The sequence below is a fragment of the Pseudonaja textilis genome, chromosome 8 (assembly GCF_049901715.1).
Source record: "Pseudonaja textilis isolate UNSWEBS1 chromosome 8, rPseTex1.2, whole genome shotgun sequence".
Lineage (NCBI taxonomy): Eukaryota > Metazoa > Chordata > Lepidosauria > Squamata > Elapidae > Pseudonaja > Pseudonaja textilis.
In genome coordinates this window covers 19,413,579-19,433,090 of record NC_141997.1, presented here as the reverse complement: position 1 = coordinate 19,433,090, position 19,512 = coordinate 19,413,579, and the positions used below count along the sequence as shown (strand labels likewise).

The 19,512-nt window shown below is 36.5% G+C and overlaps 1 protein-coding gene across 1 annotated transcript in view; it reads left to right on the top strand.

Annotated features, from left to right (window-relative positions):
* The window catches only part of VWA3B (von Willebrand factor A domain containing 3B), an 81,204-nt gene that overhangs the window by 48,159 nt on the left and 13,533 nt on the right, over positions 1–19,512 (top strand). The window contains exons 16-24 of the mRNA XM_087938455.1: positions 2,922–3,094; positions 3,855–3,944; positions 4,639–4,678; positions 4,781–4,937; positions 6,102–6,220; positions 6,889–6,939; positions 10,329–10,548; positions 15,764–15,854; positions 19,174–19,298. Of these exons, the coding sequence (XP_087794581.1) occupies positions 2,922–3,094; positions 3,855–3,944; positions 4,639–4,678; positions 4,781–4,937; positions 6,102–6,220; positions 6,889–6,939; positions 10,329–10,548; positions 15,764–15,854; positions 19,174–19,298 (1,066 nt within the window). The remainder of the gene's footprint in view (positions 1–2,921; positions 3,095–3,854; positions 3,945–4,638; positions 4,679–4,780; positions 4,938–6,101; positions 6,221–6,888; positions 6,940–10,328; positions 10,549–15,763; positions 15,855–19,173; positions 19,299–19,512) is intronic.

The following is a 19,512-nucleotide window of genomic DNA, read 5'->3' as shown; positions in this document are numbered from 1 at the left end:
AGAAAGACTGTATTAATACCTAAGTACTCCACATGCTATTTTATCAATGCAATTACTCTAAATAGAAATCTGAGGCTTGTAAGTTTGACTACTGATGCAAAAAAATTCATATTTTTTCCATATTTATAAGTTTAGGCCTTTGCTAGTAATCTAGCACTACAGCATTAAACATATCCATTAGTACCATAGTTAATTTTGACACATACCCTTCCAGTCTATGTTTCTTTTGCCCTTTCTTAGTTTTGAAAGAATCCATGTTTTTGTGCAAAGATAGTTCCTGTATTTCCCCCCACCCACCCATGAATGGACATCAGATACATCCCTTGCTCTATCTGTGCAGCACATTCTCTCAATTCCTGTAATAAATCAGTGAGAACTCCTTACTTCCAATACTGAGTCTGTTTCAGACTGTTCGTCAGTAGCCCCTTCTGAATCTGATACTATTTCAGATTCTGCTGACTTATTTTCAGTAACCGCTTCTGAGTGTGTGATGTTATTATTAGCTGTTTTCCCTTGTGTACTTTCTGGGTGGACCCAGATACTACTAGTAAAATCAGGTTGGTGTGTCTGTCTAGATATTACATGTAGATATTGTAGTTTATCTGGGATTATCGTTCATTAAAATAAGTAATACTGTCTGGATTTACTTTTCCAGTTTTGAAAGTCTAAAATCCAATAGCCTTTGATATCCCAGCATTATTTCTAACTGGCTTTTATAATTTACTCCTCCCCCACTCCAGAGATATATGCATAAGTTTTACATCCAAATATCTTTAGGTGTGACACATTTGGTTCGTTCCCCTTCTATGACTCATATGGGTTTAACATACTTAGCTGTGTTAAGTGCTTCTCCCCAGAAATCATTGGGTAACCAAGCAAAAGGCATTTTATTGTGGTTAGTGGGCTTTGATTCTTTCTTTCTGCAATCCTATTATGCTCAGGAATATTAGGCATGCACACTGATACTCTTCTGGTTGTTCTAGGTTCCATAAATTTCAGCAAATAAATTTCATTGTATTTTCTTTACATCATGTACTTTTTTAAGGACAATCTCACATTTACACTGCATAACATAAGACTTATGTAATCTGAATCCAATTCAGATATGTATGTGCTTCTTGGAATATTATATACCTGCTGTTTTTATAATTTATTTAGGCATTTCCGTTTACTACTACCTTCTCCACATTTACCAAAATTCCATTAGCTAAATTAACTTTTTCTTGGTGACATTAATCATGGCTTTTAAACAGAGCTGCATTGCAGGTGTATTGAGTATGCATTATTCACATGCAGAAATCAGTTTTTCTTTTCAAATTATAATCATGTACAATTTCAAGTAAGCAAGTATTTGCTAACATATATTCTTTGTCTTTTATTACAGTCCCTATGCAGGTTCGATTTTTCTTTTAAGATATTTGATTTCATTATATCTTTCATTATATTATATCTTATGTGAATTTTAGTTCTTTAAAGTTTTTAATCCCTTTAATATGATCATTACCATTATAATAATGTATGAGTACATTTCCTTTTTATTTGGGTTAGAAAAATATGTCATTTAAATATGTCATTCAAAGGATGCTGGTATATTCTAATTGCCAAATATTCTAAAGGGAAACTTTATGATGAATTCTGATTAATCTACAATGTATCAACATACAAAATGTATCAACAATGTATTTACAATTTTCTGATAATAATCTTAATAACAAATTGTTGATTATATCATCTGAAAAAATCATGCTATTTCACTTTAGTTTATTTTAAATAGAATGATACTAATATCCACTAAACTTCTAATCCCTGATAGTTCAAGATTTATATATTTTTAAATATTAAAGTATTATTGTTCATTTCATAGAATGCCTACGCCTATTGCAACTTGTCTTAGATATCCTTTTCTGAAGCACAATGTTGACTCTACCATATGTCATGCTCAACTTCAGAATTATTTTAAACTTAAATAATATATTGTCTTTCTTCTAAGTTACCCTGGTTTGGGCTTTTTCTGGACATGACATCTCTAAAATGTCAGACAGGTCCTATTTTTTAACCAGTGTCTCCATCTTTGTGTTCCAGATGTTGTACTCCTTCCCATCTATATGAAAGTTTCTGGTTCTAGTATAATAATTTTAAAAAATGTTGCTAAAAATATGCTGAGGTAAAAATATGCCTCAATTAGGACATTCTACATTTTTATGAATATCCATAATTTTTGGGCTCTAGATGCTGGTTCAGCCATACATTTGACAGGAGCCTGGAATAAATTGGGATAATTATTTTTAAACAACTGGATTCATCTCAGTGTTCAGTATTGAGTTATGGTCCATAGCCTTTGGTTGGAAAATGACTTTGGGCAATTTCCAAACACACGCCCCCTTAATCCTATAACCCAGTCAGAGTATGCATATAAGTTCAGCTAGGAAAAATATAGGTTGAAGCTTATTTATTAAACATAACAAATATCAAAATAGTTAACTGGACAAAAGGCAGAGAAAACTGGGTGAGGGAGACATGAACAACAGGAAAGAAGTACAAAGGCAGAGAAGACTTAATTCCAGCAATCAATATTAGCAATATTTCTATATCTGTTTATTTCAGAACGCATAGAACTTTCCAGAACAACTGAAGGCAATATTGGGAATAAATAGCACGGACAGTCCCAACAGGAGGAGTTTTGGGGTTATTCCAGCTCTAATTCTTTTTATATACATAGCAGCAGCAGAAGAAGAAGAGACTGTGATCCCACTATTTTGTGCTATGAAAGGAACAATATGGTGGATGGGAATGTTATATTCAACAAAATCTTGTTCTGTGGTTTAGTTTGATTGGAGTTCACTTTTCTGAGAGTACTTTCACCCAGATATATGTACATGTGCACTGTGGCCTAGGTAGTGACTTGTCTGTTTCTTAAATAGACAACCCAGGCAGACTTTTGCTACAATCCCAGTAACCATACAAGTTGAGGGACAGAACCCCTCATCTCGAGCTAGGCCCTATTCTGCCTTTGAAGAACCTGCATCAGCTTCAAAAGAACCCGGTATGGCATTCTCTGAGAGTCCAACCACAAAGAAGAGAGTTTTATATGCAGGTAAAGGAAATTATAGGGATTATTCAGTTAAAACATCTCATCTTTTGAGATATTTTGAACATAGATTTTTGTCCTACATCGTATGTTTCACATTGATGCTCACTGTAATAGTCCTTGAGAATCCCAGATTCATGTAAACTATATTAACCAGACAAATCAAGGATCTGAAAAATGATCATTGTGATTTAATAATACCAGAGCTACCGCTTGTGGTCAAGTAGTTTCAAATACCTCTTTCTTACTTCATAATGTGAAGTCTAGTATATAAACCTTGCAGTATAGAAAGACTGTTTGCAGATGGGAAGAGTCCCACTTGTAAACAATATTTCTGTGGCTTTTTCTGATGTTTATATATTTCTTGTGCACACACACAACTCTCTCTACAACTTCTCAAGAAAGAAAGAAAAAGAATAGTCACATATTGTAGTATATTGTGGGAGATAATGGTAAGAGCCATCTATTTAGAAGCATCTTAGGGCTTGTGTCTTAAGATTTATTGTCCTTGGTTAAAAAAAGAAAGGAATTATTTCTTAACTTGGATTTTTAAGTACAAATTGAGGAACTGAGAGTTATTCCAATCCTACAGTCATTAACTTTCTGAGTTAACTGGTTTCTTTATTGAATTTTTAATATTCATCAATATCTAAAGTACAGAATAAATGATAGAAAAACATGTGATTGGGAAAATATTCTTGTCTAAAAATATTAATTATTGGAACTCCCTTTCTTATGTATGCATATGTGTTAATGTCTTTTGTAGAGCCAACAAAGAGTAGCATGCTTAGAACTCAACGCTATGCAGCCAAACCTCAACAAAGTCAAGATGGAAAAGCTTCAGCTGAAAGAAAAGGTAATTTTTCCTGGTGAGCTTTCTCACCTTTCCACCTATTCATTCTGCATCAACAGTTTTAACAGTTAACTTTCCGTGCATATTGCGTTCCTCCTCTGCTCATTTTCTCCTGATTTGGGACAACTATTTGCTTCATAGAGATAGTCTAACTTACTGTAACTGGATAACAAATAGAATTTGGTGCTTATCGCTGGATGGATTTTTAAAAAATAGACTGCATTTATCTAATCTTTCTTCTGTTGAGTTATGGGAACTGAGCATGCTAATTTCCATTCATTTTATCCTAGAAATATTGCTATAAGAGATTTAAGATGAGGGCACCATTGAATGAATATTTAAATCTGTTTTAAGCCAGGACAATGTCATATTTTAACCCTATGTTTATTCTCTTTTAATGTTGATGTCATATTGTATGATACCCCTGCACATTCCAGTAGTTGACTTATGTCCTTTGACCTGACTTGCTGTAAATGCATCTGGGGTTCTCCTAGTTTGTTCCCCTGAATTGTTGATGTGGATGCCTAAAGAGTAGTCCAGCTTTCACACACTGTAGTTTTCTTACCTATTAAACTTGCTTTCAGTTCTTTTTTATTTAATCTCCTTGCCCAGATTTTATTCTGCTGAACTTAAATGTTTGATGATCAAAGTAAACAACATTGATACTATAAAACATTTTTAAAAATTTCCGTTACAGAACAGAAGAACTCAAACCCTGAACAAAAGATAATTGATGAGTAAGTATATACACAATAAAAAGAGTAGGTTCCTTCTTTTGAGAATAAACCATCACTATTGGTTGGTCATGATGTGTTTCTTTCATTCTCTCTTTTAAAAAGATCTTTAGATATCCCTTCGGCTCAATGGCTAAAGATCCATGGTTTGGTTGCTAAGAGACTTACTATAATGGATGCCTTAGCCCCAACAGCAGTTCCTCGTACAACAACTTATGTTCCAATTTTAGATAAACATGTCGTTTCCAAAGTATTTGATGATGTAAGTCTTTCTTTGTGCTTTTTCTTGCTGCTTTTAAAACATTACTCTCTCTATTATTCTAGTCATAGACTGCAATCAGATCTGCACTGTCTATTCTTTCATTTTAATTGTGGCAGAAGGTAGCACACGTAGGAGAATCTAGGAATATTTTCTTATAAACATTGCCTATGTTGTGAGGCTATCATGTTTGGGACCACCTTTTTGGTTTCTCCAGATTAATGGTATTCCATCCTAAGAAGATGGTAATATAGTTGCTGATTGACAAGAGTAGCAATAGCAATAGCACTTAGACTTATATATTGCTTTATAGTGCTTTTCAGCACTCTCTAAGTGGTTTATAGAGTCAGCATATTCTCCCCAACAATCTGGGTCCTCATTTTACCAACCTCAGAAGGATGGAAGGCTGTCAGTCTTGAGCCAGTCAGGATTGAACTGCTGGCAGTCGGCAGAATTAGCCTGCAATACTGCATTCTAACCACTGCGCCACCACAGAGTAAGAAGGTGAAGTTGTGTTTCAGAATGCAATAGGGGGATGGTTGTGCCTGCATTATGTGGGTGACACTGTAGAACACTGAATGATAAAAATGGTGGCCACAAATGGCATTCCCCCTTTGCATGTAATAAGCTAGCTAGAAAATGGTTCATTAAATATCTAATGATCTCTGAGAGCTTTAAATAGCAATAATAGCAACCACACACTGTCTCAATTTAAGCTAACAATAAAACTAGTAAATGTTGTTATGAGATTTGCAACAGTTCTATTACATTCTTTTTTTTTGCCAATGTTCTTAAAAGTACTCTGTAATTTGTGATAGTAATTTATATTTTATTGTTACTCCAATTAGGCTACTCAACTTACCTGATGCTCATTTAGTTGCTACATGAATACCAGGCAAATGTGTTTTGCCTTTTTGTTTGTTTGTTAAATAAAGTTGGTTTTCCCCTTAATGGTGCTTGGTCAGTTTTATTAGTTATTAATATGAATTACTTTTAGCTGTTGTCAGGCTTTTAATGTCATTTTAAACTGCACTGGGAATTTTGTTAAAGAGGAGCGTGTAATACCCGTAAGAGTCTAATAAATGTTAGATTACATGGGAAAGCAGTGGGATGAGATTTCAAGGTCTTTAGATACAGGAATAAATGTTTTGTTGTATTATGCTACAGATATTCCCTTTCGCCCATGTGAGCAATGATAAGAAATGTGTCACGCTGCTTAATCCTCAAGCAGTAGATCTTGATGCCTACAGAAAGAAGGTGCAAGAAGCAATAAAAATATATGAAAGGCAAGTCTGATTATAGGATTTAACCTACTGGATATTTTTCTGGCGTGAGAACTCAAGATCACAGATTGATGGGCTTTTATGAGGGAATGATTATTATTGAAGAGTAGTTAATATTCTGTGCTATACTGACCAGAACTTTTTGAGTGGATGCTTGCTGGATTTTTTTTTTTTTTTTGTAAATATTGATCAGGACTGTTCCTGAACCTACACCCAGCAAGAGGAAGTTATCTACATATACCTTCTCCATTTCTGACAGATATCTTGATATCAGATCACTGTTTGTTGTAGTGGGGTGTTTTTTTTAGCAAAATATTTTTGAAAGAGGCAGCATTGTGAGCTGTTTAGCAAGACCAAAAGAATTTTGTGATTTCCAAAAGACCAATGTTTCTATTTTCCTGTGAACTTTTGAAGATCACAGTCCACATCAAATGTGAATTTTCTTGAGGTAGATTTGTCTAGGACAGGCCTAAGAATCAGAAAGGTAATCCTTGACACATCCGGTTAAAGAGTTGGGTGAGGGAAGACCTCGGTGAATGGAAAGCCATTGCCAGACACAAAGAGGACCCACTTCTATGCCTACTGAAATTGAGAAGCTCATTCTTTTAGTTTATTCATTGCCTTTGAATAAGTGGTTGCACTCTGAAAGATTGTCTCATTTACCTTTATAGGCGCCTTGATCAAATTGTTTGGAAAGCATTACCACAGAAGGAAAAAGAGAAGTAAGATACCCATTCTGTTTCCTTTATCAGATAATATGTTAAAAGTGTTAATGGGGTGGATGTTGCAAAGTTACCTTATTTAGAACACATTATAGGCATTAAAAACTTTTGTATATCTTCAGCACTTCCCACATTCATATTGGATTGGGGGGCAAAAATTATATGGAAATTCTGTCTCTGGTACTTTATGAATTATTGTTTCCATGCATGGAAACCATCACTTGATGATTCTCCTGAACTGGGAAAAAGCTTTTTTTCTAACTCATCTCAACAGAAGTGCATTGACCTGTTTTGAAAACATAATAGGATTAATTTATTAAGTATCTATATGAACCTAACTGCCATTAATTAATTATAATATAAAATAAAAAGCAGGAGCTCACATAGTGAATTCTACTGAAAACTGCCCAATGATAGCAAGTTAATGGGATCAAATGGAACCTCACTAGTTGCTTATGTCATTCTAGTTGTGATATTCTGTATGACAATTTGCAGTGAATCAACAGATTTCTATGTAGGGCAAGGCAAGAAAACGCATTTGGTACCCTTCAAATCTTTTTAATCTCAAAGTCAGCTCTGATGTAGGAGTGGCCTTGGGCCTTAAATGCCATGACTTTAATTTTTTTAATGATTGAGTTCTACCTGGTCGCCTTTGTAATTCTGTGTTTCTATTTTCCATGCTCTTTTAAGGCCCATAGATTTTTCTTGAAAGGGTTGCTACATGCAGTAAGGTTTGGGGAGTGAATGTTGAATTGTTCCTCATGGAGTTAATATAGAATTTGAAAAAGAGTAGCCAGTATGCATCCTTGCTTGATGCCTTTCTCAGTTTTAATGGCACTGGTGAGATGGCCCTGGATGGTTAGCTCTTATTTAATTCTTGAGTAAGGTCTGTTCAAATATGTTTTAAAGTAGATTTTGTCAGTTAAAGTAGCTTCCAGTTTTTCCACAATTTAGCTGAGGACATGGAATCAAATGATGCCTTGAAGTCTATGAAAATGATATAAAGGGAGATTGTGCAGGAAAAATATTTTTCAATGAGTTGATGGAATACAAGACATTAACCAGTGGTGGATCAGCCTTCCCTAAAGCCTAGAGTGCTCCTCTACAATTAAGTTTTCTTGTATCAGCCAGCCTGGGAATTTCCATTACAGGTGTTTTCCACAGAATTTGCTGATTGCCTTGAAGAGGTTGATTGCTTTAAAGTTAGCAGGATCATCCTCTCCCTTTTTATATATATGGACAATAATGGCCTTGGGATTCTTTGAAGCATCACAGTCCAAACCAAGAACTCAAAAGTATTTTCTCAAAATAAAATGGTAGAGGAGTCTGTCCATACTGACCTTGAGAAGGAGAATACCGACAGTTGTTTCCTCTGTAGACTTCTTGTTGTCCTTTGCTATCTGCTGCCTCACACCATCTTTGTGTGTAACCCCCACATCTGCCCTTTCAATAGCAGTCTTTAACTTTGCCAGCCCGGAGTCTGGAGGGGCTTAGTCAGGAGCTGACTTTAAGTCCCTACAAAGAGGGTGGTTTTTTCTCTTTATCACAGTGACCTTGACTGAAGTTGTTCAGGAGGGTCTGTCTTTTCTGTTGGTCCCTGAATCTGACATCTGCTATGCAGGCTTTCTTGACTATGAGAAGACTAGATCCTCTGTATCCATAGTCATTTCCCTTTCTGTCTTTTTAAAGGCTAATATAAGTGGAGGCTGTGAAGCCCTGAAGTTGAGTAGCCCTGGGAGAACTTGACTCTTATGCTTCTATTACTCATTATTCTTCATTGGCTGCTCATCAGTTCTTTTCAGGGAAGATCCACTGTACATGTAGCCTGATGCAGATATGGCTTTGACATTTTTATTTCTATTCTTTTGAATGATCAGAGCTGTATAGTGTAACGACAGAACATTAAAGTGATGTCTCAGATTCCGGTTTGTAAAGACTTGTCTAGTAGCTACACTCAGCTTCATTAATTTGGAGAACTTATAGATGGAACCCACATTATAACTTTTCACTGCCACCTGGTGGCTGATAGGTCAACTGGTCAGCGAGTCAATAATCTTTTTGGAGGAAATATAGGAACGCACTTGAGAAATCCATATTATTCAACATGTGTGTTTCACACACCCAAAATCCTTTCTTGAACTCAAAAATACTTATGCAGTAGCTGCATCAGGGCTGCACAAATCTAGGTAGCCATTATCAGAGATGAATTGTTAGCTGTCATCTAGTGGTCATTAGATCAGCAGTCCTCGGAAAAAGAATAAGAAAAGAAAAAGATTGGCTGGAGAGCTTGGGCCTTACAAGCACCACTCTGCCACACATTTGGTGTAGGTTCTTACATTGTTAATGACCTCACTTGAGTAAGGGAAGACCATCAATCATTACTCTTACATGGAGGAGGCATATGGACAGCAGAACAGCAAGCTAGAATCAAGATCATGTGAAGTATTAATACCACTCTTTAATGCCTTGGTAAAACCATACTTTGAATCAACTACATCCAGTTTTGGTCACCACAATATAAAAAAGATGTTCAGACTCTAGAAAGAGTACAGAGAAGAACAACAAAGATAATTAGGGGACTGGAAGCTGAAACATATAAAAAACAGTTGTTGGAATTGGGTATGTCTAGTTTAATGAAAAGGACTAGGAGTGACATGATAGCAGGTTCCAACATCTAAAGGATTGCCATAAAGAAGAGGGAGTCAACATATTCTCCAAAGTACCTGAAATCAGGACAAGAAGCAAAGGGTGGAAACTAATCAAGGAGGGATGCAACCTAAAACTAAGAAATTTCCTGACAGTTAGAATGACTTGTCTTCAGAAGTTGTGGGTGCTCCAACACTGGAAGTTTTTAAGAAGAGATTGGACAAACATTTGTCTGAAATGGTATAGGGCAAGGGTGTCACACTTACATCATCATGGCATCATCACTATATATTGGGACTTTTCCCCCCTTTGCTAAACTGGGCGTGGATGTGGCCAGCATGAGACACATCCGGCCTGACAGCCCTGTCTTAACAGGAGGGTGGGCTAGAAAACCTCCAAGGTCCTTTCCAACTCTGTTATTCTGCTCCCATTCCAAATGCAAACTGACAGCACTTTGTGGGGTAGCATGATTTATGCTATGGTGATTTCTTCCCAATTTTGGGTTGGAAAGGAAGCATAGCAATGGAACTATGGGGAGAGCCCTAGAATGTTCTGAGTTATCTGGAGCAAATGCAAGAAAAGGTGAGCATGGAAACATATGAATCTTTTAACCGACAGATGCCCTCTCAGTAAAGAACACACTTGATACAGTTAATGCATATAATTGATTTTGGAATGCTAATAGCATATTACATATAAATAATAATACATAACCTTTGTTAAGACATAACCTTTATTACTAGATTTGAACAGGATCAGCCAGTGTCCTATGTGGATCGTAAAGAATCTTTGCTCGAAGCCTTAGCCAATGCAAAGTGGCCTATTGCCAGTCAGGAGCTTGTGATGTTGGAAGATGAGATTATAACAGCATTAACATACCTGCAACAGGCTTCTGACCTTGAAATAGCATCCAAAGAGGAACCTGGGAGAATTTGCCCACTCCACATCTGTCCCACTAAAGAGGTTGGTAGTTGCTATTATTTATCATTGTTGTCTTTTGAAGAAATTTCCAAGGCAGCTTCTCTAAATGAAAGAAGAATGAAAACATAGAAACAAGACTCCATAAACAAAACGAGTTTACAATTGCAACCAGTGTTCCTTAACTTTGGAAGCTTGTAGATGTGTGGACTTCAATTCCCATGCTGGAAGAGGAATTCTGGGAGTTAGTCCACACATCTACAAATTGCCAAGTTTGAAAAACACTGGTTGCAAATATGCAGAATGTGTGATTTTGAACATTACTTTTTAAGCATTTCTAACATGTTGCAGTGTGAAAGAGTCAAAATAGATCTATTTTTTAAACTGCGTGCTGAAATGATGCAACAAGTACTAACAAATGGAAAAAATGGATTAATTTTATTGACAGTTTCTGTAGCTCAACCAATTTGGAGATGTTGGGTAGTTAATTACAAGGTAATAGCATCAGATAATATTGAGATCACAAATGTCTGCATTAGACATCACAAAACATTTAATGTTAAACCTTGGCAAAATAAAATTACTTTGATCTACTTGGAAGAGAAGGGATAATATCTGAGTTGATTTTGCTCAATTTAGCTTGGTTCAACCTTTCCACAGTGTTTCCAATTCATCCTGGTAATGCATGCTTAAATATCATCAGCATACTGATGACATTTTACTTCAGACCAATGGAGGATCTCTCCCAGGGACCCCATATATGTGTTAAATAAAATATGCAAGGGTTCCAAACCTTGTAGAACTCCACACTGGAGGAACAACAACTTTGGGGTACAGCTCTCCATAACTATAGACTAACATTTCCTACTCTATTTGGAATGTAATTATCATGCCATAATGCCCACATCTGAATGATGAAGCAAGATGGCAAGATGTAAATAGTATTGAATGCCATTGAAAGATCTTATAGGACCAACAAAAGTACATTCCCCCATCAGAATCCCCATGAAGATCTTTGACCAGAACCACCAATCTAGTTCAGCTCCATGACTTGCTCAGATATCAAGACAATCCATTTGTTTTAGAATGCCATTGGCTTCTCCAGGAACATTGAAGACTAGGTAAAAATGATCAAAAACTTCCTTATAACAATATTAGGAAACTTATGGCCTTGTAGATATTGAAGTAAAATTTCTAGACGACTGATCACTGGGAGTTGTAATTAAAAGTGATCTGCAGGACAGTAGGTCCCTTACCCATGCTTTAAGAGCAAAGTATGCTGTGACATTTTGTTATGAAACTTCCTGAAACTTTCCCTAGTTTCTGAGGAACCTGAGCTAATTCTATAAAGCTTCTGAGGGCATTTTGAAAGAGCCATGGTGTTAGCATTGCAATGCTTTGTTAAAAAAAAAAAAAAGACATGGCCGCAATGTAATGAGTAGTTTGTTCTTAAAATTTTTAGTCTGGAGATGTAGTCTTCCATTTCCTTCTCCTACTTACAGTTTAATTCATTACAGTAGGAAGGGAGGCACCATTATAATTTTTGAATCAGAAATTGCCTTTTAAACAAGCAGCCCTACATAGAGATTGTTTCTTGATTGCAGCAAGTAAAAAAAAAAAATGAAAGAACCAATTAATGAGTGGTTGAATAAATGAGAAATACTGAAAATAACTGCTAAGGTTGCCTGATGTGATTTTAGCATGGTCTTTGGCCAAGTCTCCAAAATCTGCTCTATTTAGATAGTTTTGAGAATGCATTATGGGCTATGTTGATATTTCCCTGAGAAAACAAGGCCAAATAATGTGAATGTACTATCTGGAGTGCAATTAACAATACTTCAAATTTGAATAATGCTTTTCCTGCACATTAGTATGCATGTATATATCCAAACATTGAGTATCAGGCAAGCTCTTCATTCACAAGATGCCTGCTAAGGTAAGGATTTGAGAAACTAATCTCCCCAGGGGTAGTTTGATTAGAGAGGCCTAGATGCCCTGTCAATGAATGAACAACTGAATAAATTTGTTGAATCCTTAACCTTTGTTAAAATGGTAAAATTGCTGATTTTATCTGCATAATGGAAGTACACTTGGGTTTTTCCAAATAAAATAGAGATGGGTTGATTTTCTAAATAATTACATTTGGGGTGCAAGGGACATGAAACATCTTTATTTAGCTATCAGATTACTTTAAATATTCATTTCAAGAAAATGAGCACCTTTTACTTGGCTAGGAATGGATGCTCTGCTTTTTTTGATTGACTGATGTAATCTGTATTTGAAATGGACAGATGATAAATGAAAACTCGTGCCTTGCAAGGATTACATTCAGTCAGAGAAATAGGAATTATTGACAAGAAAGGTTATTAAAATGCTAATAAAGACTTTTTAATAAGGTCTTTGTCAAGCATAATATAGGGAGTTTATCAGCAGGAAAAAGCCATACTTCTGGGAGATTTCTAATTGTGTGTTTCTTCTATCTTAAAAAAAACACCAAAAAATGTGAAAAGCTTTCTTTTCACTTGCTTGGGCTTTATTTTTTGGTGTTATTCAATTAGCTTTTTCTGTTCCAGTTGGAAGCCTACCATAATCTGTTCCAAAGATTACATAAGATTTCAGTGTTAATAGTTATGTACAGAAATAATCAACCCGTAAACAGCCCAAAAATAAAATACAAGCATTTGAGTATCTTTGGATTTTATTCAACAGTCTTGTGTGTAGGCACAATCAACATAAGCTCTTCTGTCTCCTCCTCTCCTGCAACGAATAGCCAAGAAGTTCAATCCTGCATGTTCTTCTAGCCTTCCATCTATAATTGGTAGAAGAAAAGGTTCTAAATATCATTCTAAAAGCAAGCAAGTGCATATTGGCACTTTGAAGCAGGATGGTGCAAATAGGACAATTGTAGCCGAAAAGGCATAGGTAGAAACCTCCCATGTAGTCCTTTTGCTCTGCCTGGACAAACACTTGTTCAAGTAGGAGCAAATGAGGTCTTGCAGCAGTTTAGCTTTGATAGAAGAGAATATTTGTAGCTCAGGGTTGAACTGTGGGGTCATTTACCAAACTGTCATTACCAAGCTAGGTGACACCATCAGTGCACTGATGGTGTTACCCAGTTTGGTAAGAAAACATCTGGAAAAAAACCCATCAAGCTCAGAAAGCACTAAGGACCTTACAGTTGTGCTTTACCTGGATAAGCTTCCCAAATTGAATTATCCTCCTCAAAGTCTGGAAGTGTTCATGATAGGCCTTTTGAGAACCCCTGCATTAAGTTTATTGTTCTCTGGACTTTCTTAAAGATTTGATCTATACATCAGGTACATCAGGCTGATAAATTAGACAATTTATCTTCTCAGATACATCAGGTTGATAAATTAGACAATGGTAATTTTGCTGTGACCTTGATTTTGTACCAACTCATCAGTTTCCCTAGCTCATAGGCTAATTCTGGCTCTTTTCCTACACACACACACACACACACACACACCCTGCCCCCAATTGCCAACATGTGCTGTAGACACATGTGATTAACACAGAGCAATCACTTATCCTGAGACAACCTTTTTTAGCAGCCCAGTCAGAACATCATCCTTAGTAACTGTTAATCTACATCTTTAAAGCCTTAAGAATTGAAGGGCAGAAATGTAGGCAGCATTCAAAATTTCATTTTTGCTTCAAGAACAAATAAAAAGCTTTAGCTTTTTGAATTAATCCTCCTGAATGAACATACAAGCTCTCTTTCCCCAGAAAAATAATTATTTAAATGCGATTAGCAGACATTAATCATTGCTCATTTCTATTAACAAATCCAAGATAAATTCCGTGAAATAATTAAAATCTATTTTATGTGAGAATAACTTTCTTAAGAACCCCTAACTTTATTATCTATCAAAGAGAAATAGAAGTCTTTTATTGATGGCCTTCTGTGACCAACTCTTTGCAGATTATTAAATTCATGTGAATTATTAAATAGATTAAAGAATTGCATAAATAAATCTGTAAGTGAGGCTGTATTATCACCATTATAGTATAGAAGTAGATTATTGTGAAAGATTTGTATTGCTTTACAAATCTGGATTCTGGAAGCTCTTAAAATGACTGCATGTAATTCAGTTTTCAACAAAATTCAGTGAAAAGTATATTTGAATAATTAAAATCAGTTTATCTGGGGAAAATGAAGCATACAATAATTGCCAAATCTTGTATCAAAAACAGGAAAGAGAGAGACAGAGAAAATACAAATACTTTGTATTTTATATAGTACATACAAAATGTTTCATATCATTTACCTCAGGAAGAAGACATGTTATATACTACATAAATTTTAAAAAATATTTTTATCCCACCTGTATTATTTTCATAAGTAACACAAAACAGAAAACATACAGTACCTAATATTCCTTCTCCCTCCTATTTTCTCCTGTGAGGTGGGTTGGGCTGAGAGAGAATGACTGGCTCATAGTCACCCAACCGGCTTCCATATCTAAAGCAAGATTAGAACTCACAGTTTCGTGGCCAGAGCAAGTGTTAGACTTGATAGCCTAAATGGTCCCTTCCAATATTATGATTGTCTTGTTAATTATATTGTATGATCTGGTTGTCATGGACAATCTGAGGTCAAAATTGGAAGTTTTTTTTTTCCAGCTTTATGACCTGACATCTTTAGGAACTAAAAATGCAAATCTCTTATGTGTCTATTGCAAAGTCTGTGAAGCACTTCGGAAATGCTGTGCCTGGAATGTTATGAAAAATGATTAGGTTCTTTTGGACTGATGATCATAAACCAGATTACAGGCTGGCAGAACAAAAACTTTCAGCCTTTGAACTGGCTTTATATTGCTGATACAGTGACCAGACAGTGAGATTCTTTATAGTTTTGGTTTAATTTATTTCTCAAAATTTGATTGACATTTTCTATAAATCCCATTTTATAATTTTTTGGTACTGTAGAAAAGTAGAAAATTTAATTTGTCTATTATATTTTGTTTTTTTCCATTGAAATTGACATAACTTTGGAATTCAGTTGCTGTAATTTGTACTGTTCAAAAAAAACCCCTCAGTATACAATTGAGTCAGAATATTTTAGTTCATTACAAATATTCTAATTACATAGGACCACATTTTTGTCAAGCCTATTCTGTTTAAGCTTAAATGTGTTGTGCATATGTGTACTTTGTTTTCTGTTGATTCTGTTATAGCACATTAGAAAAGCAAATATCTGGTATTCCCTATATAATACAGGCATTTTTATTAACTACAGGCAAAGAAAAAACCAAAAACAAAAATATTTGATTATCTCAAAGGCCAAAATGTCATCGCAAGATCAGAATGCACAGGATTTTATTACCCAGGTAAATATTGTCTACAGGAATATACGTGGGGTAGAATTTTATTCGGAAAATTAAAAAGTTCAGTCTCAAGATCCAGTATGCACCTGTAAATTCTTTTACAACTAGTAGCACAGGGGTGATTTAATCAAGTGTTCCAACATTCAGCTAACACTTCTGAGAACAGGTACACATAATAGAGTTTACTGCAACTCTTTAAGATCTAAACACAAAAAAGAATACTGGAAGCAAAAGTAAAAATTTGAAAGAACAGGCTTCGATGATATTATATTTGCCTGCTTTGGACAGAATTTTGGAAGATGTGCTTCCCATTTGACACAAGTACAGCACTTCATAGATGTGTATCAAGGAAGCCTATTTTTTTATAAATTTTCCTGTAAATGTGCCACTACTGTTACCTTTCATAAGTGGGTTCTTTAATGCCAAGGCAACTTTTTTCAGACTCACAACTGTAATGAATAGCAGTGTGTTTGATGTACGCTTGCGGTCTAAACTATTTTTAAAAATTCCACAATGTGAGAGTTTGTTCTCACACAGGTAGTAATGACAAAGAGTAAATCTGACCACTTCCAAAACAAAGGATAGAGGAAAACAGGCCAGCCTATTCAAATGAGACAAATATAGGTAGTCCTCGGTTTTCAAAGTTACAATGGTACTGGAAAAAAGTGATTTAGGGTGAAACTGGTCCTAACACTTACAATTGTTGCAGCATCCCCATGGTTACGTGATCAAAATCCAGATGCTTGGCAACCAGCAGGTATTTATAACGATTGCAACATCCCAGAGTCATGTGATTGCCTTTTGTGACCATCCCAGCTTGTTTCTGACAAGCAAAGTCACTTAATGATCCACATTAACAATTGCAGTGATTTGCTTAATAATTGTGGCAAAAAGATAAAAAAAGATTAGTTTCCATTATTCAGCAGTAGAAATTCTGGTCTCAATTGTGTTTCTACATTGAGGACGATCCGTAGTCAAGTGGCAGGTAAGACAATAGAAGGGTGTGAGATAATTGTATCTTTACATAGGGCTAGTCTTGAACTGCAGTAGTTGGTTATGCTTCCTGGCTTTCTTCAATAAATATTCCTGTTTTCTTAGAGGTCTTGTGAAGTTATCTGAGTGGTTTATATTTCTGCTTGATTGAATAAAGCTTAATATCCAGCTGTGGTTTTCAGAACTGAAGAAACAAAAAATGATTCATGGCAGGGAAAAGAGTGGGAATATGTATATTATTATGAAGGTTGGGAGTTGTGCTGACCTTAAAATTTTCCTTTGTATAGTTGCCATTGCCCGTGAGATTATCTTTGGTTCCCAGATCTTAATATAGTTCTTGTCTTTCAATTCATACCTCAATTTTCCATAATGTTTCCAAAAGCGAGAATGACTTAAAACAGGCTTTTTTCAAAGTTGATGGGATTCCATAAGACTAAGGGCAAACAAAAAAGGGAACATTCAAACACAGCCAGTTTTCTAATTGCTAAAAATGTTACCTCTTGATCAGAGATTCAAGAATGTATTGTTTTGCCTAATGGTTTCAGGGCCTGAAAAACTTTTAAAATCCCTGTACTAAAAGATCCAGTATAATTTGTTTAATGTGCGAATACATACTGGTATATTTTCAATTATTTGCCATTGGTAAATTGCGGATATGAAATTGGAAGTAGAGCCAGCTAAATATCTATCAAATTTTATGCATGAACATGAAAATAGGTTTCAGGGATATTTCAGATGAGGTAATGTATGTATTTAGATACCACGTTTCTCACAAAATAAGGCCGGGCTAGGCCATCTTTTGGGTGTGACTTAATTCCCCCCCACTTGCATCCTCAGACAGGTGGGTGGCGACATCTTGGATGTTGACCTCGGCATTGGTGGGGCACTTTGTATCGGGAGACTTTCTGCCACTGTTGCTTTCTCTTCTCCCCATGCTGCTGTGGCGTTTAGAACAATGCCGCGTTGTTTGGTGTAGTCACGCGTGGCCAGCCAGGGCTCCTCCCTGCAACCAGAGTCCGGAGAGACACTCAGCTTCAGGTGTTCCTGTCGCAGCCTTCCCTTCACCTTCGAAGGCAAAGCCAATTCTTTTAAAAATGATGCCCTACCCGGCGCCAGGCAGGGATGGCAGCTGGGCGCCTCTCCCAGGGTCGGCCAATCCTGCACTGCTTCCCTGGGAGATTTGTCTCCGCACGTGGGGTTGGGCTGCCCTCTTGGGCAGGGAAGGCTTTGTAGTACCGGTAGTAGGGCATCATTTTTAAAAGAATTGGCTTTGCCTTCGAAGGTGAAGGGAAGGCGGCGACAGGAGCGCCTGAAGCCGTGTGTCTCTGCCGGACTCCGGTTGCAGGGAGGAGCCCTGGCTGGCCACACATGGCTGCGCCAAATGCTGCGTGGCTGTGCCAAATGCTGCAGCGTTGCTCTAAACGCCCTGGCAGCCCTGGGAGAAGCGAAAGCAATGGTGGTGGAAGGTCTCCTGATACGAAGTGCCCCACCAACACCGAAGTCAACGCAGGCAGCACCATATCCAGGTATGCAACAAAAATACTTCCTTAAGGCAAGCCCCCCCCCGCCATTCCCCCCATTTCACATGTTTAATATAGGCCTTAATTTGGGGGGAGGGGCTTAATTTGATTTTATGCCTATAAAACATGCTGGGACTTTTTATTGGGGGAAGCCGTATTGTTGGAGAAACACGGTATTTATATAGTTTTAAAAACACCCAACTCCAAACAAGAAGATTCTCTTCCATCGTGGAGGAGTATTCATGCAACCCTTTTGAGTTTTGTTAGATATGTGGCTGAACTTTCTCCCTCAGTCCAGTTCCTTAATTCCTTAAACAGTCATGCTACTCTGAAAATCCGGATCTCATCTGATTTTGGAAGCTAAGCAGGGTCAGGCTTGGTTAGTACGAGTATTTGGATAGGGAGGCTGTTTGGGAATATTGAATGCTTTAGGTTTTATTTGTACTCAGCCCAGAAAGTGAGGGAGATGGACAATTTCTAAATTTGATTGATAAACAAACAACAGCTTAAAATCTTCATCTCAGCCCTCTTCAAAGTCCAGTTGTTGATGGGGCCAGAAAAATGATTTATCACATTGAATCAATTGAACTACAGATCATATTGTTTAATCCCACATGATCTTTTCTTCATAATGTGGGATTACCTTTAAGAGCAGTAGTTTTCTTGCTTTTTCTCCAGGTGGGGACCTTTTCAGTTCCATTACTTAAATTCCTTTTAAATAGCGAGAATGGTGATGAAATGTGACAATGTATTTGGATGTTCTGCATGCAATTTGAATTGTGGCGGTTTCCACCATGTTTTTGTTTCAGGAACAGTGGTGAGGAGCATCACATCATTTTATGCACTCGTTGATTTTGTTAATGGGCAGACTGAGATTGTCCCCTTGAAGTTCATTTTGTTTATTGGAGGTGCGATTGCTTGTCCACCCTTGCAAGTAAGTAACATGCTATTTCTCAAGACAAGTTTAGGTTTAGGTTGGATGGTGATTTTTAAGGCAATATGCTTTTTATTTGAATACATTTGGAAATTCTCTGTGAATGCAAGATCAGAAACAGCTGGTTTACTGTAGCGGTATGCTAAAAGTCCAGTTTGATCCAGAAAGTTCTTCATTCCTGTGAAAATGGAAGGAGTGTCAAACTGGTGGCCCG